This window comes from Chrysoperla carnea, chromosome 2 (assembly GCF_905475395.1).
Source record: "Chrysoperla carnea chromosome 2, inChrCarn1.1, whole genome shotgun sequence".
Taxonomy (NCBI): Eukaryota; Metazoa; Arthropoda; class Insecta; order Neuroptera; family Chrysopidae; genus Chrysoperla; species Chrysoperla carnea.
In genome coordinates this window covers 16,478,984-16,500,168 of record NC_058338.1, presented here as the reverse complement: position 1 = coordinate 16,500,168, position 21,185 = coordinate 16,478,984, and the positions used below count along the sequence as shown (strand labels likewise).

The 21,185-nt window shown below is 28.6% G+C and overlaps 2 protein-coding genes across 2 annotated transcripts; both read right to left on the bottom strand.

Annotated features, from left to right (window-relative positions):
- Nucleotides 1–9,233: 9,233 nt before the first annotated feature.
- LOC123292168 lies at nt 9,234–11,727 on the bottom strand. Its single transcript, XM_044872728.1, has 2 exons — nt 10,677–11,727; nt 9,234–9,820 (listed from the first exon to the last, which is right to left on the bottom strand). The coding sequence occupies exons 1-2, from the start codon at nt 11,667–11,669 to the stop codon at nt 9,344–9,346; spliced, it is 1,470 nt and encodes a 489-aa protein (XP_044728663.1). The 5' UTR covers nt 11,670–11,727; the 3' UTR covers nt 9,234–9,343.
- Nucleotides 11,728–18,777: 7,050 nt separating this feature from the next.
- Nucleotides 18,778–19,866, bottom strand: LOC123293571. Its single transcript, XM_044874436.1, has 3 exons — nt 19,770–19,866; nt 19,580–19,690; nt 18,778–19,007 (listed from the first exon to the last, which is right to left on the bottom strand). Exons 1-3 carry the CDS (start codon nt 19,864–19,866, stop codon nt 18,814–18,816), a joined length of 402 nt encoding a protein of 133 aa, XP_044730371.1. The 3' UTR covers nt 18,778–18,813.
- Nucleotides 19,867–21,185: the final 1,319 nt, after the last annotated feature.

Here is a 21,185-nt window from a genome sequence, read left to right as displayed (position 1 = left end):
AAAATATTTCATATACACATATTTATTAATATATCTACATAGAATACAGAGAGTTAAAATTTCTAAGTACAGCTTTGAAAAAATAATATTTAAATGTTTGTAATCACGAAATCATTTCCAATAATTAATTTGAGTTTGTAGGTTGTATAAACGTATAAGGTACAAATCAAGGCATGCCAATTTTGACGATAGCGTAAGATTAGGCAAGAATGACTCGTTGTTTCAAGCACAGTTTGCGATTATAACCATCGACAAGTTACTGACTATATTGACTACCGGTCATGGTAACCAAAACCTAGTGCTAAAAATTCGATCGCAATTTAATCTAATAATGTTTTTTGTTGTATTGTTAACAAATTTAGATAACCCAATACCTTGATCGACTGCTAATGAAAAAATTTTGCCTATGATTATAACTTAGAAGAGATTTTTGGAAAAAAACTTTTTTAAACGAAATAAATAGTGTAATTTGCAAAACTGCTGCCTACAACGGACTTTTTCGTGAATGGTTAGTTTATAGGTATCACCAGACCCTGAGATCATAGATGGATCATATTTATTCGTGCTGACTATTAAGTTTTCACCATCAACTTTTTCGATAAATCATACCTCTACACCCAGCGGATCAGAGCTAGAATAACTATCGAAAAATTTTCAATTAGATTTGATCTTTATTGTAGAAAATATTTACTATCTACATCATGATGGTAAGAAAATTATTTAAAAAAATGTCAAAATAAAATAACAAAACGCATGAATAAAATGCCCAAAAGCGAAATAAGCACTTCAGATATTAGATCAAAAATCAATACTTTTGAAGAGATGGAAATAAAGCAATGAATACCTAGTTTTGGCCTGGTTGACTATTATACCCAATAAGAAATCTAGCCCACAACGAAAATCTAGAAGGTTTCATCATGTCAGGCTATTTAATATTCATTTATTAAAGATTTTTCCATTTTCTAATCTGCTTTAAAAATTATGAAACAGGTGATAGTAAAACATATGTATTATTTGGTTCCCATGTTTGGTATTCAAGGTTGTAAAATTTGATAAACTATTAACAAAATAAGGAAACCACAATTAGTAAACAAACAGATTAAAAAATTTAGATATGTACCACAGTATTGAAAAAATTAAGGGTTGCATTTTTAGGGAATTCTAGCCGACACTACTGGCTCAGTTGATGAAAACTTGTCATTATTATACCATGTATATGAAATATACCAAGGTATACTAAGTTTAGTCCCAAGTTTGAAACGCTTAAAAATATTGATGCTATGAACAAAATTTTGGTATAGGTGTTCATAAAATCACCTAATTAGTCCATTATCGGTTGCCTGTCTGTCTGTCGTCTGTCCGTCTGTCATCACGATAACTCAAAAACGAAAAAAAATATCAAGCTAAAATTTTTATAGCGTGTTAAGAACGTAAAAAGTGAGGTCAAGTTCGTAAATGAGATAGAACAAAAGTTTAAATGTAAAAAATGTTTCTTATAAAAAAATAAACAACTTTTGTTTGAAATATTTTTTCGTAAACATCACTGTTTACTCGTGAGAGCGCAAATTATATTTATGTATTATATGGGATTATCAGTTATGCATGTGTGACATGTATTTCAACAATTAACTCAGCCTATTAAGTTTATTTTAACTTTATTTAATTTGTTTTCAGTGTATGTACTTTATACAGCTGGAATTCTAGAGGATATCTATCTGGAATCCAGCCCTGTTGTTTACTTTGCGTACAAATATTTTAAAATAAATAAATAGACGTGATTAATAATTACAACGTTTAGAAACATTTTCATTGATTTAGACATTTCGAAGAACAAATTAAAAATGAAATTTACATTGTCAATTGTATTATTTTTATTAATTTCCCTCAGTGGAATTTTGAATAATTTCGATTGTGTTGACGCCAAACCATATGGACCATTTGGTCGTCCAGGTTTAAATCACGGGGGCAAAGAATCTGAAACATTATCATATTTGCCAAAGGTGGGTGAGCCATGTCATGCTGGATACATTAAAGTTAGTGGACGATGCCGTAAGGCTAAAAATTGTAAGTTATATTTGAAATAGTTGTTATAAATATTCTAATTTCTCTTTTTTTATTCGCAGGATTTGCAAGTTTTTTGAATTCCACGACTTTCATATCAATTTTTTTTATATTTGTTAGATTCAAATAAGAATCAATTTAATGTATTCTGTTATCTTAAAATATCAATAAATTTATGAAAAACAATTTCGATTAATACTTCATTTTTTCCCTTAGTTTTTCCTAGTTTTTCCTAGTTTTTTTTTTTTTTTTTTTCAGAAATTTCTTTAATTACATCTAATAATTGATGCGAAAAAGTGTGAAACTAAATTGAAAAAAGTTTTCCCGTCATAATCTATTAAATTTTATTTTACAAAAATTTAAATCCGAATTTTTCAAATTAAGGAAAAATGTCTTTTTTTGTGTTGGAAGAGCCATTCCTATTGTAGACAAATTTTGAAAGATATACTGGTTCTTTTGAAGTCTTATTTCTGGCTCCGTTACTGGCATCATTTTGTGACCAGCAGCTTTCTCGTTAACAAAGTCTTGGTATTAAAATATCGTATTAAGATGGTTATGAAAAATTAGATATTCCAGGAATGGTTAGAAGAAGGTAAAACATGTTTCAACCGATAACGACCGTACTATAAATTTAACTTTTCACGTGGATTTCTTAAAATAATTTGACAGTCGTTAATAAGCGTGACTTCCAAGATCTGGTGCATTCTTATACGGATTATAGATCAAAAATCTCCAACAATACAAAATATGCATCAACCAATTTCCTATCTTTGACAATAAAAAATTTTTCAGCCAATTAATATGCAAAATATAAGTAAAACTTATAGTACATTATTTTACTAAAAATACGTAAAAGTATACCTCTTTTCATTGAATACCTTGGAAAACCGTTTCATTCCCTGATACCTTTTGCATATAGATGTTTTCCACTTCTATGTAAACAAAATAAAACAATTCATTTTCAAGTAGAGATAGTCTTGATAAGAAGTTTTTGTTAAATATATGAAAATATACGTTTCGAACATTTTGTTACTGAAATTTGACATGATACCTGAATATTATCCGATAAAATCAAATGTAACTTATTTCTGCGCCTTAAGTTTCTATTAATTCAAATTTGAAGTCAGCGAGAGCTTGGTGATAGATTTTAAATATTTCATTTAAAAATATTCATACAATTATTTTGATATCACCTTTTTGTGCGTTTCCTTGAAATTCCTTGATAAAAGCGGAAACCGCAAATATTCATGATATTAGTTTTAAAATTAATAATAAATAAAAAATAAAAAAACATATTACGATTTAAAACATTAATCAAAATTTTTAATAAATATAAGGATGGTATTAATAACAAGAATTAAAAAAGTGAAGAGTAAAATTACTAATATGAAAATGGGAGAAATAACTCAGAGTTTTCGCCGAAAGGTTGTCGAAAGAAAACTCGGAGTTATTCCCTCCGTTTTCATGTCCCAAAAATCTTTAAAGTCTATCATATCCATTATGGCGACTGATTTAACATGGGCGGTAGGTATCTTTAATAATCGAAAGAGTCAATTGTCTTAGCTGTGCCTGATATCGAAACACAATACGATAAATTTCAAATCTAGTTTAGTACTCGCTGCGTGGAATATTAATAATGTTCACTATAGTCAATATTTAGAGAGTATTCCTTCGGTCAGATTATGTATTGCATATATAAATATGTGATTTCCACATTCATGTATTCGGGTTATTCGATTGTACTTGATTGCTAAATCGAATATTTTTGTTGTTGATCTTCAAGGCCGTTTGGTAGAAAAATCGTCCGATAAACAATGGGTGGGGGGAGGGGTATAGTTCGCATAGCAAGTTTTGAATTTGTTCAAAATAAAAAATATTTTTGTATTTTTTGTTCAGTTTGAAGCAAAAAAGAGATACGGACAATGATAAGGAGGATGATAGGACAATGTATTAACATCACTTTTAAAATGATGACTGTGTGTAAGTTAAAGTTAACTAGTACTAACAGAAATATTTGCGACATTGATGTTATGAAATTGTATAAGTTTAAAAATGTTTCCCGAAAGCCGGGTCTTGATCTCAGTATAGCATTGAAAGCGCGTGTTTAACTTCTCTGCTACACATCTCCGTTCCACTTATTGCATCGTTTATGGTACTTGATGAAATTTATTTTCGTCATCCGGAAAGTTAAGTATGTGGGCCATAAAAGCCAAACTCACATAAACATTTCGTTTTGTTTTTTTACTTAATACAATCCTTTAAAACGTTAATATCAAGCTTTTAAAATAAATTTAGATAAGTAAACGAAGTTAATTATTCCGAATTCATTTTATATATAAACAACTTACATTTATTGAATACATATTTAGAATTATTTGTATACAAAAAAAAACTTGGACCAAAAACAAAAATGGACAAAAAGTTATTATTTTTATTAATATGTTTAATTTCAATTTATACTTTCCATTTAAATTGCGCTGACGGTTTACCAAATTATCAACGTAGAATAAAAGTTAAGTCATATGTACCAAAATTAGGACAGGCATGCCGTAAAGGATTTACAAAATTAGGTGGAAAATGTTATAAAAATGCTGTAACATGTAAGTAAATTTTCATTTATTATTTTGAAGGTCAGGCTTAGAAAACTTTGCGAACGTAATAATATATAAAACTGTCTATTCAGTGTATGTCAACAGTCCATTGTTTATTTTCACACGTTTTAAAAAAATTTCGTATAAACCATCTTTTACTTGTTTACTGTGTGTCACAGAATCTCCCAAGAAATTATTTACCACTTTTTCCTTCCCTCACTTACCACGTTTTATTCTTGTTTATCATAAATGAATTCTCGCCCATACCACTAAATAAAAACTAAATTATAATCTTATGATAAACTAATTTTAATTTAATTTTTTTTTTTTCAGATTTTATGAAATAAAATGAAGAAAATTTCGCTCTGTGACTGAGTAACAAATGTTTCAATTACTAATTGTCAAAATCCAAAACAATTATTCTGTATTATTATACATTTATAATTGTTCATATTACATCTTTAATATTATATAAGTAAAAAAATATAATACAAAAATTTAAAAGCTTATTTTAAAAATTATTCCTAAATAAACGAATCCTTATTATATGCATTATCTGTCCCTAGAGTTTTTAGCCAATCCTTAACCAATTTTGAGATAGATTGATAAAAATAGCGTGGCTAGACGTGTTTATGTCTTACCGTAAAACTGAGATATTTAGGCTCCAAGTTTGCCATGAAGTAGTAATAGAATAAATAATTAATAATTACATGTGTTTTATTGATTAATTTATAGAATACCTAGATAAGAGGCAGACGGGGCATACAGTGAAACGAAAAGTGTTTTTTCGGTGGAAAAACTTATTCTGTTGAAAAATAATCACAATTTCAATCTTATGAAATATTTTTCTAAAATAAAGTTATTGGCTCAACATTGATATCAAAGTTTTGTTCGACTGTGCTTCAAGTTTGTGGTACAATGGAACAAGACGAACGCATACCAATTATGAACAATAGCTTAGGTACAAAATAACATACATAAAATTTGTTTTTTAATCATATACAGCAAAATTAATAAGTATTGTGGCTTAGGCCCCTTAGGGTTTATTCTGCTCCACCGTTTGAATATTAACTGACTATTGTGCCTTATTTTTTTATAGATGGCATGATGCCTAACATAGATACCTATACTTTTAGAATACAGAAACGGCGATAGAAATAAATTTCTGTAATATATTCGGCTAATATATCCCTAATATAAATAACCCTAAACACAATATTTTTTAATCACGTGAAATGGTCATATGAAATATTGAGATAGAGCCTAAGTTGGTCGAGCGTCCCTTGGATAAGAACGAAGTAACAAACTCCACCCACATCAAAAATGTAATTGTAAATATGTTAAATAAATAAAGATAAACAAATAAAGATGTGGGTGGCCTCTGTTATAGGCGTTATTATATTATAACGAAATTTGCATTGTAAACCTCATTTGAGTGGAGCTAGCATGAAATCAGTCTTATATTTTGGTAGGTTGCATTATTTTGTTTACTATTTTCCCTTATTATTGACACCGGTTGGCTTTTTTTGAAATGTACATACTGAGATTGGGTTTAGTAAACATGTATTGCCATAGGAGCTGGATAGCGTTTTAATTTAGATGGGTTTAGAGTTATTTATGTGGTGGATAATAGTTGGAGGCACATTTTACTCGGATTACCATTGCTTTTGTATGGAAGTATTTTTTTCTAGAATTAATTTATTCTTTTTAAATTAAAAACATATTAGATTTTATATTACGACGTAATGACACGTTCAATGGTTCTTATTTTCTAAATACAATCCTGCTAAAACATTATCAAATTTCCGGTCTTAATTTTTTACAGAGCTATACTAATCAAAGGTAATCCCAAATTGTATATAAAGAATAAATTTTCCGGTAAATTCTAAAAATAAAAATTATAAACAATTTTTGTGAATTTCTGTAAAGATTTCAAATATAATGGATTTCAAATTGATTTTTCTCTTATTTGTTTTTATATTTTTATGTGATATTTTTAATCAACAATGTGAAGCGATGCGTCGTCCTATTTGGCGTAAAGTTGAATTAAATTCATATACACCAAAGATGAATGAACCGTGTAAATTTTCATATGAAAGAGTGCATGGAAAATGTCGTAAATATCGTAAGTGAAAATTATTTATGTATTTAAATTTTGGTATATAATTTTTCTATTTTTATTTACAGAATATTTTAAAGCATGAAGATTTTGAATTTTGGATACAAAAATGTTATATATATATAATTTTTAATAAAAATATTAAAAGTTAAACAAGTTTTTGTTTGATTATTACGCCCTTCGTAATTTTAATTATTTTCTTTCAAGATTTAACAAAAGTTTCTCCTGAGTAATGCTATAAAAGAGACATTTTTGTTTGAAATTCAGTGTAGAATTTTAGGTTTTTCTCCTAAAATAATCGGTATAAACAGCCAATTCTAACTGAACAAAAGATATGTAAACAATTATTGCGAATTATTCCAAGTGATATCACCTTTTTTCATAATTTAACCATATTATTATTTCTTAATTGGAACGGAAAACCACAAATGCTTATAATTTCATTAAAAATAAAGCTAATGAATTAATATCTATCGTGATCAGTTTACCATTTCCACTAAGAAATTTTCGAAATACGGGGGTTGTATTTAGTAATGAAAATTATAATTAGGATTCAGAAAATTTTATGATAGGTGTAACGATTTTGTACGGTAATTTTTTATATAATTTTTTCCCAGTAGTTTTGGAGGTGTTTGCAAACGAAGCTTTCTCGACAGAAAAGTCCTAATATTTTCATGTTGGACCCACGTTAGAGACGTAAACTTTTTTTATTGTATTCCCATTCATCAAACTCTATCTGTCACCAAAATGCGAGGAATTTTTTGGTTTAAATGTATATATAGTTTCAAAGAGCTTCCAAGAGATTTACAATCTTTTTATCGAGCACTCAGGGGCGCAAACCAACAATATTTCAGGAAATTTAAGACTCCAAGTCGTGTTATGTTCGTGATTTAATGATACAATCTAATGAGGTCAAATATTCCTGTAGAAATTAAGTCCAGTTCTGTATTTAATTTTTTTTTATATAAATAAGTACTTACGTACATATATAAATTGATTTTTTCTCTCTCATACTTTGATCAAATAAAGTCATTAATGTGAAATAATGAATGCAATCGGTTACATAATTTATTTTGTTCTAATTATAATTACTATCGGAGTATCATTTGCTATGCCAGCTATGAATGTACCCCAACGAAGTGTTTATAAGCCTAGACGTGGTGAAAAATGTGCACCTGGTTATTTTATGGATTATAGACATCGTTGCCGAGCATTTCAAACTCAGTACTAAATTAATTGGTAAGAATTAAATGTATTTTAATTTGGTTAACATTTCTTATATTAAACTATTTTAATTGCAGATAAAATAAATTTTAAAGATGTAAATATATAACGTAATTATATTGGTTAGAAATGAAATTTGGTTCATGGAATGCTGAATTGACGTAAAAATCAATTTTACTAAAAAGTGATGAAATGCGGTCAAATTGAAGTTCATATTTTATCAAATTGCTTAATAAAATTTATGATGAATTAGATTATTTTAAAAATTATTGTTTATCAATGTTTTTTCTTTATAATAAATAAAAAAAATATTTTTATATCTAATGCTTCAAAGGTTCGTTATTTCCGTTTAAAAATAAGCAGTGTTTTAAAATTTTTTAAAGTAAATTGATTTATATAAAAATTAGAAATGTCTCAAACTATGATGAATAACCGTTTGAATATAAAAGACCATACGTGGAAAACTTTAGACAAAATATATAATTTTGTTAGTAGGTAATTTTAAGTTCTAAGGGTTGATACCGAATTGAAGCTGAACATTTCTTATAAAAAAATAGCATATATGTAAGCAAAAACCCCACTTCTTAAGGTAGTTTGGCCGTGTACCCACTGTTTTTAAGAATTTGATGAAAGAGTGTTAATCCAGGCGAAAATAATTTATCAATTATTTTTATCGATTATAAAACAAGATATTTATAATTTAAGTGCACATAATTAACTTGCAACGAGCCAATAAAGTATAAAAAAAGAGAGTTTGTGTATGTCTAAAAATATGTTTTCTGGAATGATCTAATGAAGCAAAGAATTAGGAAAATTTAGAGATTATTATTAGATTAGATTAGTTGAAAAGACAAACAAAAAAGGTAACTTGTAAATATGCAGTTGAGTTTGTTAATCAGTAATCTTATGTAAACATAATAAACAGTGAACGTATATGAATGTTTTTATGAACTTGAATGGCTAAACTACCTTAAAATCAAACACATATTTTTACTTGCTTGGTCAACTTTTACATAAAAGAATAATTTGTTCTTTTCAAATTGGAACAATTTGTTCCAATCCACTGATTTGATTCAAATGATCCCAACGATTTTTGAATGAAGAGGTCCTGTGGAAACTCATCATAGAATTTTCAGGCACAAAAATTATCTTTGTTCTGTTTCGTTCGTATAGGTAAAGAGAGAAATATCGTAAAATTTTTATTTTGTCGATTTGTAAAAAAATAAATATTTTATAAATTTTTAAAACTATTTTAAACTGTAATATTAGTAAATAATGATTGAGTATTTATCATGAGTATATCTAATCATATGTAATAATTTCATCAAACTTGAAAAAAATAATATTTTCAACGGAAGAAAGCGAATCTTAACCCTTGAGTAGTTGTTTCCACATTCCATGATGTTGGATTATAGCTGGCAACTGGTTGTTTCCATGAAAACCAACCACGATTGAAATCATTTGTTTTGGGTCGGATATTTCCAACAATGTTTCCAGCCGTTGTAGGTATTGTCGCATAATTAAATGCAAATATTTTTGGTGTAGTATATGATTTTCGTAACCAAATGGGAACAGTTTCGGTAGAGGTGGATGAAACTACTCGTTCAGTTGTCGGAAGATTTAACCATTTTTTTGGGATTCGCTCATACTTTTTATCATTGATTTTCTTTTTTAATGTTGATTTGGGAACAATGGTATGATAATCGTCCCTTTGAACTTCATCGTAAGCTTCTTCATCGCTAGCTTCTTCATCGTCATCTTCTTCGTTTTCATCTGCTTCATCTTCTTCATTACTAGCGTCATTTGTTGATTTCCTTGTCACGTCCTAGAGAATAGTGTGTTTTGATTAGACTTTTAAAAATTTTTTAATGCAGGTGTTCTAAGAAAGTTTTTTTTTTACGACATTATTGGTTGTGACCCAAGTTACGCGCTATGATGTTAGAATGGTTTATCAATCAGAAAGGGATAAACTTTAGTGTCTTGTCAGCTAGTGTAAATTAGAAACGAGTTTGAAAATAGCAAAATAGTTTTAGGTAAATTTTTATTGGTGGTTGAACGTCCGACGATCTGTCGCGAAAATAAACTTCTGAGTCGATGTGGAGCTGTTTTTCTTATATGACAAATATTTGGTTCAAATTGAGAAAATTTTCGGCCACTTACCGAAAAAGCTCTCTGAAAATTGCACAACCGTTACATACTGATGGCAGACATTACAGCCCACATCTCCCTTCTCCCAAACGCCCAAAAAACGGGAGCATGGTTTGATTGAGAGTAGTCGGGAATGGAAGGGGTGATATGTCTGCTAACATGGCGTAACATTTGTGTGGTCGGTAGGGAGTAGAAAAATTTTTCAATTTTTACTCATTTTATTTTCACCCCCACTCTCTATCTCGAAAATGGCCGCTCTGCCATGTATATGTCCTATGAGAGAAAATGCTCCACATCGACTCAGGAGCTTATTTACTACGCGACAGAAAGTTAAGGTTTTATAACCCACCATATCATGTTTCAAAAAATAGATTTCATGCTTTAAAATTGATAAGATCCAAATTGACGAAATTATATTTGGTAAATATATTTAAAAAAATCTAGAAATCTAGAATCACTATAGCTAGTTAGATTTCGTAAAGTTGTGCATATTGGTTACATGCCTTCGCGTTTAAAAATTATTATAAAGTTACCTCATAGCTTTCTCCTGGAATATTTATTGTCTGATCAGGTGTGACTTCTTCGAATGATGTTTCTTCAGTCGTAGGTTCAGTCGTAGGTTCCGTCGTAGGTTCAGTCGTAGGTTCAGTAGTAGGTTCAGTAGTAGCTTCAGTAGCTACCCATCGTCCAAAAGGCCATGCAGAATATTCAGTTGCTTGACCACCAAGAGTAGCAACAGGTTTAGCGGTTGTAGGATTACTAACAGTATCGCCACTATCCGTATTAGTTACAACATGCTCATTCACCACATTTGATTCAATTTCAATAACTTTACTCGAATCTGGATCCACAATCGTGATATTTTCTCGGTTTTGAGATGGATCATAATACACTCTGATTATTGTTTTTGGCTTCTCATTAGGTCGAATATATGTTTCAGCCACAATATATGATTCCTGATTTGTTGTACGGTACCCATGTTTCTTAATAGATTTTATAGGTGTGACATACGTTTGTTTGTTGCTTGTCGGTCTAAATCGGGAAGCATTATTCTGGATATCATTTTGGGAATTAGTATTTTCCGCATCATCCGTTACTGGTTGAAATCCCATTGTAGAATTCGATATTAAATTATTGTTTTCATCATAATCCAAATAAATGTTATTTGCTTCTACAGGAGGTTGAAAAGGTTGAATCGGAATAGTCGCTGGTGGTATATTTGGAAGAACTGCTGGAGGTATAAAATATGGTTGGTAAAAAAATGATGGATTATATGAGTTATAAGGTAGCATAGGAGGCTGGTAAATCAATGGTGATACGGGAACGAAGTTTGTATTTATAGGAAAACCAGAATTGTTAACTGGAATAATTTCCTCTTGAACTATTTCGGTTGTACCTTCTTCCTTTCCAGTCAATCTTTGATCATTATTTTCGTCACTTGTATATTTCGGTGCACTTAAAATGACATCACAGGAACAAATCACTAATACAGTTAGTAATAAAAATTGATTGTTTAAAGAGTACATTGTTCTGATGTTTGAACAATTCTTCTAATTTTCTTACTAAATTTAATTTCATATAGATTTTTTTCTGTTTTTTAAAATTTGCAGTATAGTTTTACATGCTTTATCAGTTTCCAAAGAAGGAATTTGTGAAAGGTTAAAAGATCATTTTGCTTTTATTTATAAAAAGTTCTTAGAATTTCTGATAATAAACTTATTTTTTTAAATGTAAGTATATAAAAATTGAGAACCTTTTTCCATAATTATATTTCCTCAGTTTAGTCATGCCAATTTAGCATTTCTAAGAGAATTTTTTTGTACCTCAACCTATCGGGCCAATTTTTCTTTTTAAATGTTCAGGAAGGTACTTATTTTAAAATCTACATCTAACTTGTTGCCAGAAACTTTGGCCATTGCCATGGGCCAAATAGGTCAATTTATTATAATCCATTTCTGAGGTGATTTTTGAAAATTTTAAAACCTAGAATATATTCAACAAAATGGGCCAGAAACGTATACTGGGGGGTTTTCTGGGTCACTGATCACGATTCCGAAGTTAGAATGGGGATATAATTCCCCCTCTTGGGGGTATTCGCTCTTCACTGACACAACACAGCAGAAATGTGTATATATTCAACAAAACGGACCAAAAAAGAATATTCTTGTGTTTTTGGGGTCTGTAGTGGGGTCACTTTTTTTGGGGTCATAGAGTACATGAAATTTAAAATAAAATAAAACAACAGTTAAAACTCTTGGTTTTTATGGGTTATTTGTGGCTAAATATAAATTTTTCGTTTACATTTTAAATTTTAACATGTAACGTAACAAAGCTTTTGACCCCCTTCCTGTTGTCACACAAGGTAGCATTTCGTTGACCTTTCCCCCGCTTAACCTGTGACATAATGAGAAATTTTTTTCTAAAATATAAATTATGGCCTCAAAGGTTCCTATAGCTTTCGGTCGGAAAAATCATTGTTTATTGGGACAGAGGGTCAAATTAAAAAATAAATATTTACAGAGAAATACATTTATCTGAATCCAAATGTTATGAGCTTGTTCAATACTCAACAGAAGTTCATCAAAACTGATAAAATTAATGTTAAAAATATCCATTTTACTTGGTAGTAAAAAACAAAATTATTATTCTTAAATATTATTCAATATTATTCAATTAAATGTAATAACCTAATGAAAATGCTCATTTTTTATCGATTTAATCAACAAAATAAAGTGAACTTAAAACTATTTAATATTATTTTTATATTCATCGTGTTACTAATATTTATTACGGGTGTTGTCGATAGTTTTCCAAATTTCCGAAATCGTGAAGTGAGTGATCGCTTAGTGAAGAATTTTCTAGCATCGGGTATTATTGTACCAAAACGTAATGATTCGCCAAAAAATAGAAATGAAGCAGAAGTGAACACTAAACCAACAATGATAGATGTTCCATATAATGATCGCTTTGAACACTGTAAACAAGGCTATGCAAATGATCCCCAAGGAAATTGTCGATTAGTTTGGTAAGATATTAAAACACGTTTCTTTGATTTGTAGGAATTTTAGCCTGTGTCATTTGACCCTATCTTTATAATTGTATTAATTTTTTTTTAATACCTTTATATTGAAAACTTTCGTTAAGTTTTATTTCTCAAAAAATGACTTAAAAGGGAAAGAAAAAAATTTTAATAGATTATGTATTAACTGGGAGATTAGTTTTCTTTAAAAAACCGCATTTTAGCTATTGTTTGTAGTGTTATTTTCACAAGTAGATAAAAAGCATTTTTTATATTTTTATAGTAGTTAGGAAATCAAAAGTATTAATAAAGGATGTATGAGCACGGTAGTGGGGACACAAATTTAAAAAAAATATATTTTCAATTTGGAAGGTCAATTATGTTTGATGGTGAATTACTTCCATCGGATATTATTGTACCAATTCTAGTAAGAACTCTTGTTATCCTTTTGACAATGAAATCATTTCGTAAAATATACTTAAAAAGAAGTGTCTTTGGACTACCCCCCTCCCCCGTAGGAACTATGTTATTTTCTATATAATATATGCATTTAATTCATTCATTAAAAATTTTAATGAATTTACTGACGTAAACAGGTTTTGACCTTCCACATGTGGGGTTGGTAGATACCTAACCGCATGTGGGGCGAATAGGTATCTAATTATTAGACATAGGCCTCATTTAGAATACTATTAATATTTCAAGGTAAAACTATTTATAAAAAGTAGGGTTTTAAATTAAATGTTGTCTAATAATTCCTATAAAGTCGTGGATTTCTTGATACTAGTACGAATAAACATATTTTGAATATATCTATGCGTTGCTTCAAACAATAAATTTAAACATTACATATTCTGTACATAGATTGTGGAAAAACGATAAAAAATTTAGTTACTTATTAAATATCCTTTTGCGTTTATTTATGAGTTATTGAATCATCTTTTAAAGAAAAACATAAACAGTTGTTCATAAATTTTAAGATCGTCAAAATTTTTGGAAACGATCACCAAAATTACTCCACTATTAAGAATTTAGTTACATTAGCTTCGTATAATTAGGGCATTTTTAATCAATGGTATAATCAATGCAAATCAATGTTTTTCCAAAGTTTAAACACATGGTCTTACATAAGAGAAGACTGATTTTGTTTTTATAGTTCTTATTAATCAAATATACTTGGAAAATCTTCATGAAATGATTTTATTAATACTTAGAATCATCAATTAAAATTTGTTAGTGCGTCATTATTAATTAAGAATATTTTAGCTATTTAAACGTATAAAAATCAATCTGATCACTTTTTTACAGGTGAATTGGATACAAAAACATTTCGAAATATTGGACAAATCGATAAAAAATAATTTGTACTTTAAACTACTTTCAGTACAAAGAATGTATGTTCAAAATTCTATTAAAAAATAACTGTATTATAATAAATTTAAATAATCAGTTCACTGAGATAAGTACTAACTAAGTAATATATGACCACGTGATCATACTTAAAAGTATAAACTAAAAAAAAAAAAAATTATCATACAAACAAAAATATGTGACTTTAAAATAAATAAATTTTATTAATAATGGTGAAAAATAAAATATATTTAGTATTAATATTACTTTTTTGCTCAATTTTGTGGTGTTTTTGTGAGAATAATGAAAAAACACGAACATTTATACGATTCGATGAAGTGATTCCAACAACAACAGTTACTCTAGAAGGGAATATTATAAAAGTGCCAGAAAAAGAATGTGAACCTGGATATCGAAAAGATCGACGTAAACGATGTCGAAAGATTTATTGAGATCCAAAATCAATCCAACAACGTTATGGTATGTAGATTGTTTTGTTTTTGAGGTTAGAATTAACTACTTATTTTAGACACTATGGCTCAAAATAGTTCTCTATTAATAGTTTTAAATGTGTAGGAATAGTTTTAAGTGTGCTGTCGTTCTTGTTTATGAACTACCTAAAGTATACAGAATGTTCGATTTAAATCTAGGCATATAAATACCACGAGTATGAGAGAGTACATGCGTTAAGCAATGAATCTAAGTGAGAGGTATTATATACATGTGTTGAAGCTTCAATATGCGTTGAGATAGTTGTAAGACGCTTGGAGAGCGGGAGTTTCTTAGTTGAATAGATGAACTAAAACAGATAAGCCACGATACAAGTCACTATTACAATTTCATATAACACCTATAATACCTCTTACTTAGATGCATTACTTAACTTTACTGTAATAACACTATCTTTTTCTACTTAAAACTCAGTATACTTTATTGCACAATAGCTGCACTGTCTGGTTAATCACGGGAATTTAAGCAGGAATAGTGGTTTTCCCTGCATAGTCCTGGAAACATGCCAAAATTTCCAAACATCAGTCAAACTATCTGGCCTTAAGACACACGAATTATAATAAACGTTAGTTTAAATACTGACATATTTTAAACATTTTATTTAAAATTGTATAAAAATGTATCTCATGCTTATCACTGATCAAATTTGAAAGTATCAAACAATTTTGACCCGTTTTTATGGTAAATAAATAAAGATATACAAAATGCGCAATGAAAAAACGTAATCGGAAAAAACTCTGAAAGTATTAAATTATAGGTAGTACTCAGCCTGCTTTATATTTTTGTTACACTCTGTATATTTAGACAAAAAGAAAAACAACAAAGAAATTAACTTATCATGCTACTATCAACATTACAAGAGACCCGTTTTTGTTTACCAAACGGCAATTAACAAATCTGTATATACAACGTCGCGACCTTGATTTGTTTAATTTGACAGATCACCATGATTTTTTTGTAAAAAGAAACAACGTAGTAGTTTTTTCGATAACCTTTTGACCAATAATTAGTGTTGTTTTTAGATTATAATCCACATTCTCATTAACACTCAAAAAACAAGTGAAAGCTCAAAAAACAATTGACTGGATTAATTGTTCACATACCCTATATAAACAATCTTGAATATGAATGCTAACATTCTGTTTAATAGATTAAAAAACCAATGTATTTATGGCGACATTCAGGCCCGTATTTGATCTAGTTTTCCAAAATTTGTCAATATATGTTCCAGAAAACTTATTTTTTTTGTTTTCAATAAACCCCCACAAGACTCATTAGTTGAAGCTTTGTCTACAAATTTTCCAACTCTCTATCTAATACAATTTTGGGGAAAATGAACACCAAAGTTTTTCGCACAAATTAGATCCTCAGGGAAAAGCAATGCTATTTACAAACGAATACTTCAAAAGTTGTATATTTTTTTATAAAGCACAACTTTTGTACCATGTATATATGAAATATATCAAGGTATACTAAGCTTGGTATAAGCTTAAAAATGGTATAAAGTTGAAATTTGTACACAACATAGGTCAATTGGGTCTTGGGTTCGTGGAACCCAACTCGTATACGGTTAAAAAGGTAACAAAAATTTAAATGGAAAAACTGTTCCTTATAAAAAAATAAACAACTTTTGTTGGAAAATCTTTCTCATAATAGACAAATTAAGGAATTTCTTGGGGGATTTGCTATAGGAATGTTCTTATTTGAATTTTATAATAATTATCTTTTTTTTTTGTTTCAGATGTACCTTTTTCAAATGCAGAATGAAGCTCAAATTTATACTTAAAATAAAATTAAAATAGTGCAGCTTAATATTTAAAAAAAAAGAAGTTATATTTATGTAAAATTATGAATTATTTTTGCAATATTATATTATTCTATTTAAATATTATTATTAATTATGAATAAAAAGAAATTATTTTGTTTAATTGCGTAGTAAATAATAAATACGCATTAGTGCAACGTTTTAATTATTTTAGTTGAACTGAAAGCAATTATTTTCAAATTTTGTAGCAATTGCTAATAAATAAGATGGTGTCATGTTTTTTCAAGACACGTAAATGTGTACAAAAAATCTTTTAGAATGTGTAACATGAAAATTTACCATAGACAAAGAATATATTAATATTTAGAAAAAAATGTACTATTAAATAAATTGTCAAGGTGAATATTAAATATTTCTCTTAGCGAATACCGGATAAATATCTACTTTCTTTTAAAAATTTTTCACCTGAAAATATCTGAAACCAGAAGCCAAAAATTGGGGTCTAGGAAAACAGATTTGCGCCAAATAAGAAGGATCTGTTACAAAAAATATGCGATTATAGGTCTTTAAAAATAAAGTTGACCAGTGTTTGACCGTGAAGGCGTCTGCGTGTGAAAAACAGTGAGATCTCTTCTATCGGGTAGAAACTATGTTATTTTCGCTATAATTTATGTATTTTTAATACATATCTTACCTCATCTTACTATCATACCTCATCTTTCCGCATCAAAAGCGAGCAGCATTATCACTAGACCATTGAGAATACTTTTAATATCCATACTAATATTATAAATGCGAAAGTAACTCTGTCTGTCTGTCTGTCTGTTACTCTTTCACGCCTAAACGGCTGAACGGATTTTGATGAAATTTGGTATGGTGATAGATGATAACCTAGAAATGGTCATAGGCTATAAATAATCACGCCATCGTTCTTAGGGGGTAGGGAGTAGGCAGATAACTAAATTGAGTTAGTAATTTTTAGTCGTTTTTGTTGGAACTTTTGTTCTTTCGCGTCTAAACGGCTGAACAGATTTTGATGAAATTTAGTAAGGTAATAGATGGTTACCTAAAAACGGATATAAGATCAAACTGATCACGTCATCGTACTTAGGGGGTAGGAAGTAGGCAGAAAACTGAATTGAGTTAGTGATTTTTTTATGGTTTTTGCTGGGAGTTTTGCTCTATCATGCCTAAACGGCTGAACGGATTTTGATGAAATTTAGTTAGGTGATAGATAGTAACCTAGAAAAGGATATGGAATATGGGGGGAGGGGTAAAAGTGGGAATGTTTCCCAGCAAAGCGGGTAGTTCACAGCTAGTTTCAATATAATTAACAATAAAAAAATATGCCTAACGTGTGATTTAGAATATGGATTCAGAAACTAAATATGATACTTTCATACCCCTAAAATTGAGCAGATAACGTAGGTTTTCGTTTTTCAAATTTCCATTCCGTTTTCAAAATTTCAAAAATCATGCTATAGAGTAAAGTAAAAAATAAATTATCAAAGGTAACACTAGCATAACGAAACACAGGTATGTTCTTTGACAAAAATAGTTCAAACTCAGTTATAGACAAAATACGACAGTTAAATTTGAATTTCTGTTTAATATTTATTTAAAATTTTTAATTGGTATATCATAAGAAGGGAGTGTAGGTACAATAAATATAATAAGATATTAATATTGAATCGAATGGAACAACGTTTGCAATAGGAAGACGCTGTGATACCACAAAAGGAAGAGGCCACGACACAATTTCCGGCAAACATTTCAAAGAATATCATTTAGTCTTAAATTAGAATAGTTTATTGTCATATTTTAATTAATTATTCTTGTTTGAAATTTTAGGTAACGTTTATAAAACATCTAAACATAAAATGGGCAATAATTTCTTCAAGTTTTTCACATAATGTAAAAATTTGAAACAAATGTCTATAGGCATATAAATATCTCTATTTTTTTTATTCAAAATAAAGATGGTGATATGTTATGATAATTTTTATTCATAATTTATTTTTAATAATTAATAATAATTTAATTGGTCACTATAATCGACAGGTCCTGGTCCAGCATCTTTTTCAATATCATTATAATTGTTATTAATTTCACCATAATCTGGTACAGCACTTTCACCTCCTCCATAGGCATCATAATCATTATTGCTTTCTTTTTTGGTCTTAGTACCATCTTCATGGTAATCGTAATTTTCATCCATTGCTGTAAAATTTTAATGTAAAATTAGACTGCTCTATGAGCTTATAATATATAATTTGTCGGAAAGGCTATTACAAGATTATCCATAATTTTTTTTCTCATAAATTTTGTTACCTATTAGGCTCACTGCGAACAATATAATTCAAGAATAGATAGGAGTAAACTGTGTTATGAATCTAAAAGTGACTTTAATCTAGAATCAGTTCAGAATCTGTTTTTAAAATAGTAATAGATTGAACAAATTTCAATAACAAAAAAAAAAAAAAATTCCTGCAAAAAAATTAAAGCAAAATTCTATGCACAAACATAAGGAGAAAAGTTTATGTACACTTTTCTTCAAAAGCTTTTCTTTTTCGAGGTATACGGTTATAAAATTTTGGTATAAAATACGGTTAAAAAATAGATTTTACTTCGATTAAAGATTTCTTTTATAGAAATTCTAAAAAAAGTTCTAAAAGTCTTCTTTTTAATTTCAAAACTGGAAAATATAATAAAAAAATTAAATCTTGAATTTCTTTTTCAAAACTCTCTAAGCGTTTGACAAGAGTACAATTTGCAATTATTTAGGTACTTACGTCCAGCAACATCTCGAAGCATTTTCAACACAAAATCAGGTTCGGCCAGTTGATTGGATAATAGATCCGATTCATCATAAAATTCTTCCTCATTTGGTCGTAAATCACTTTCTACATTGTAGGAGAATAATAAAATAATATTAATAAGAATATTTCCACAATTGTTTATTTACCGAAATATTATTTTTACCATAGAAAGCTTCATCAAATGACTGATATTCAGCAAATAATTGATGACTGATTAAAATTATTAAAAATATTAAACTGAATAAAATATTTCTTTGCATTTTTGTTTCTTTTTTCTTCGAGAAACAAACTACAAAATATGAAATACTTATATTTACGAAATTAAGCTAATTGATATTTTTTAATAAATCATTTTTCTATTTATATTGATTTGAAATAAAAAGATTTAAACAAAAAGATTTTTTACAGCAAATTTCATCAGGGGGTTTTGTTTTTGAATCTGAAAAGGCTTGTATTCATGGTTTAGTACTAATATTTTGCTTCCAACTTACCTACATTCGAATTCCTTGTGTTTTGGGCTAAGTATACATTTTCTCCAAGAATACTGAGAGGGGTAATTTCTCTAAATCGTTAATAGTAAACGTAAAAGATTTGACAGGGTTTACTGCTTAGACACAATGGGCTAATTATTAATACTATCTCTTTAAAACTTGTGTCAGTTCTTACGTTACTTTCACCTTATAGAAAGAATACCTCATATACTAGTGAGATTGGAAAACTTAGATTCACAATCTGATGTGTAAGACTTCTTTCCAATATAACAAAAACTTCAGAGTTATTTTCAATATTGCAAAAATATTTATGAATATGAACTTCAATCACATGGGTAGCAATATCTTTAAAATAGACTATTTGAAAATAAAACAAACAATGTCTTTGGAATCAAACAATAACGTCTATTTCTATTGAAATTTATCAATCGTAATGTTTAATAAAACAATAATAACCATTAAAATACCTACAATACTATAACAATACCTCTAAGATCTTGAACAAGGTAGTAGCTTGTTTTTTTAGATTTCTTTAGATTTTGCTGGAATTAAAGCATATTACATAAATCACAATTACTTACAGTTAAAGCTCAATGTATAAGGTTCCACCCTTTTGAATTAACGTTTGAAATTAACTTTCTTTGTACCTAGATATACACATTGTTTAAATGAGGATCTATTGGTATTTTTTTTGAATATACCCATTCAAGAACCAATCCGGATCGTAGATTTTTTTAAATAAAACTACTAACAATTTTCTTACAAAAATTTATTGAAAAAAATGTATAAAATGTTTTGAAATATTTTTATTCAATTTTTCGACATTTTCCTCTTGCAAGTTTTGTACCATTAGGACACTTCAGTTTCTTTGGTACTTTAATAATATACGCTCTTTTAACCGTTGTACAGCCATTGCAACCTAAAACAGTAAATTAAATTGAAATTATGTCAAATTATAAATTAATTTTTATATTGTCCATAAATTAATCTTCATACTATCAGTTTTTGTTATTTCTTCATGTCTCAGGCCTTCACAAAAGAAAAATAGTAACAAAAAAAATAAAAGTAATTGCTTGTATGACATTTTA

Coding starts and splice junctions, on each gene's coding strand:
- LOC123293571 (XM_044874436.1), bottom strand. CDS start 19,866: ATGCAAAGAAATATTTTATTCAGTTTAATATTTTTAATAATTTTAATC. Junction 19,691..19,769: donor ATTTGATGAAGCTTTCTATG/GTAAAAATAATA, acceptor CCTACAATGTAG/AAAGTGATTTACGACCAAAT. Junction 19,008..19,579: donor GCTTCGAGATGTTGCTGGAC/GTAAGTACCTAA, acceptor AAAATTTTACAG/CAATGGATGAAAATTACGAT.
- LOC123292168 (XM_044872728.1), bottom strand. CDS start 11,669: ATGTACTCTTTAAACAATCAATTTTTATTACTAACTGTATTAGTGATT. Junction 9,821..10,676: donor TTCCAGGAGAAAGCTATGAG/GTAACTTTATAA, acceptor ACTATTCTCTAG/GACGTGACAAGGAAATCAAC.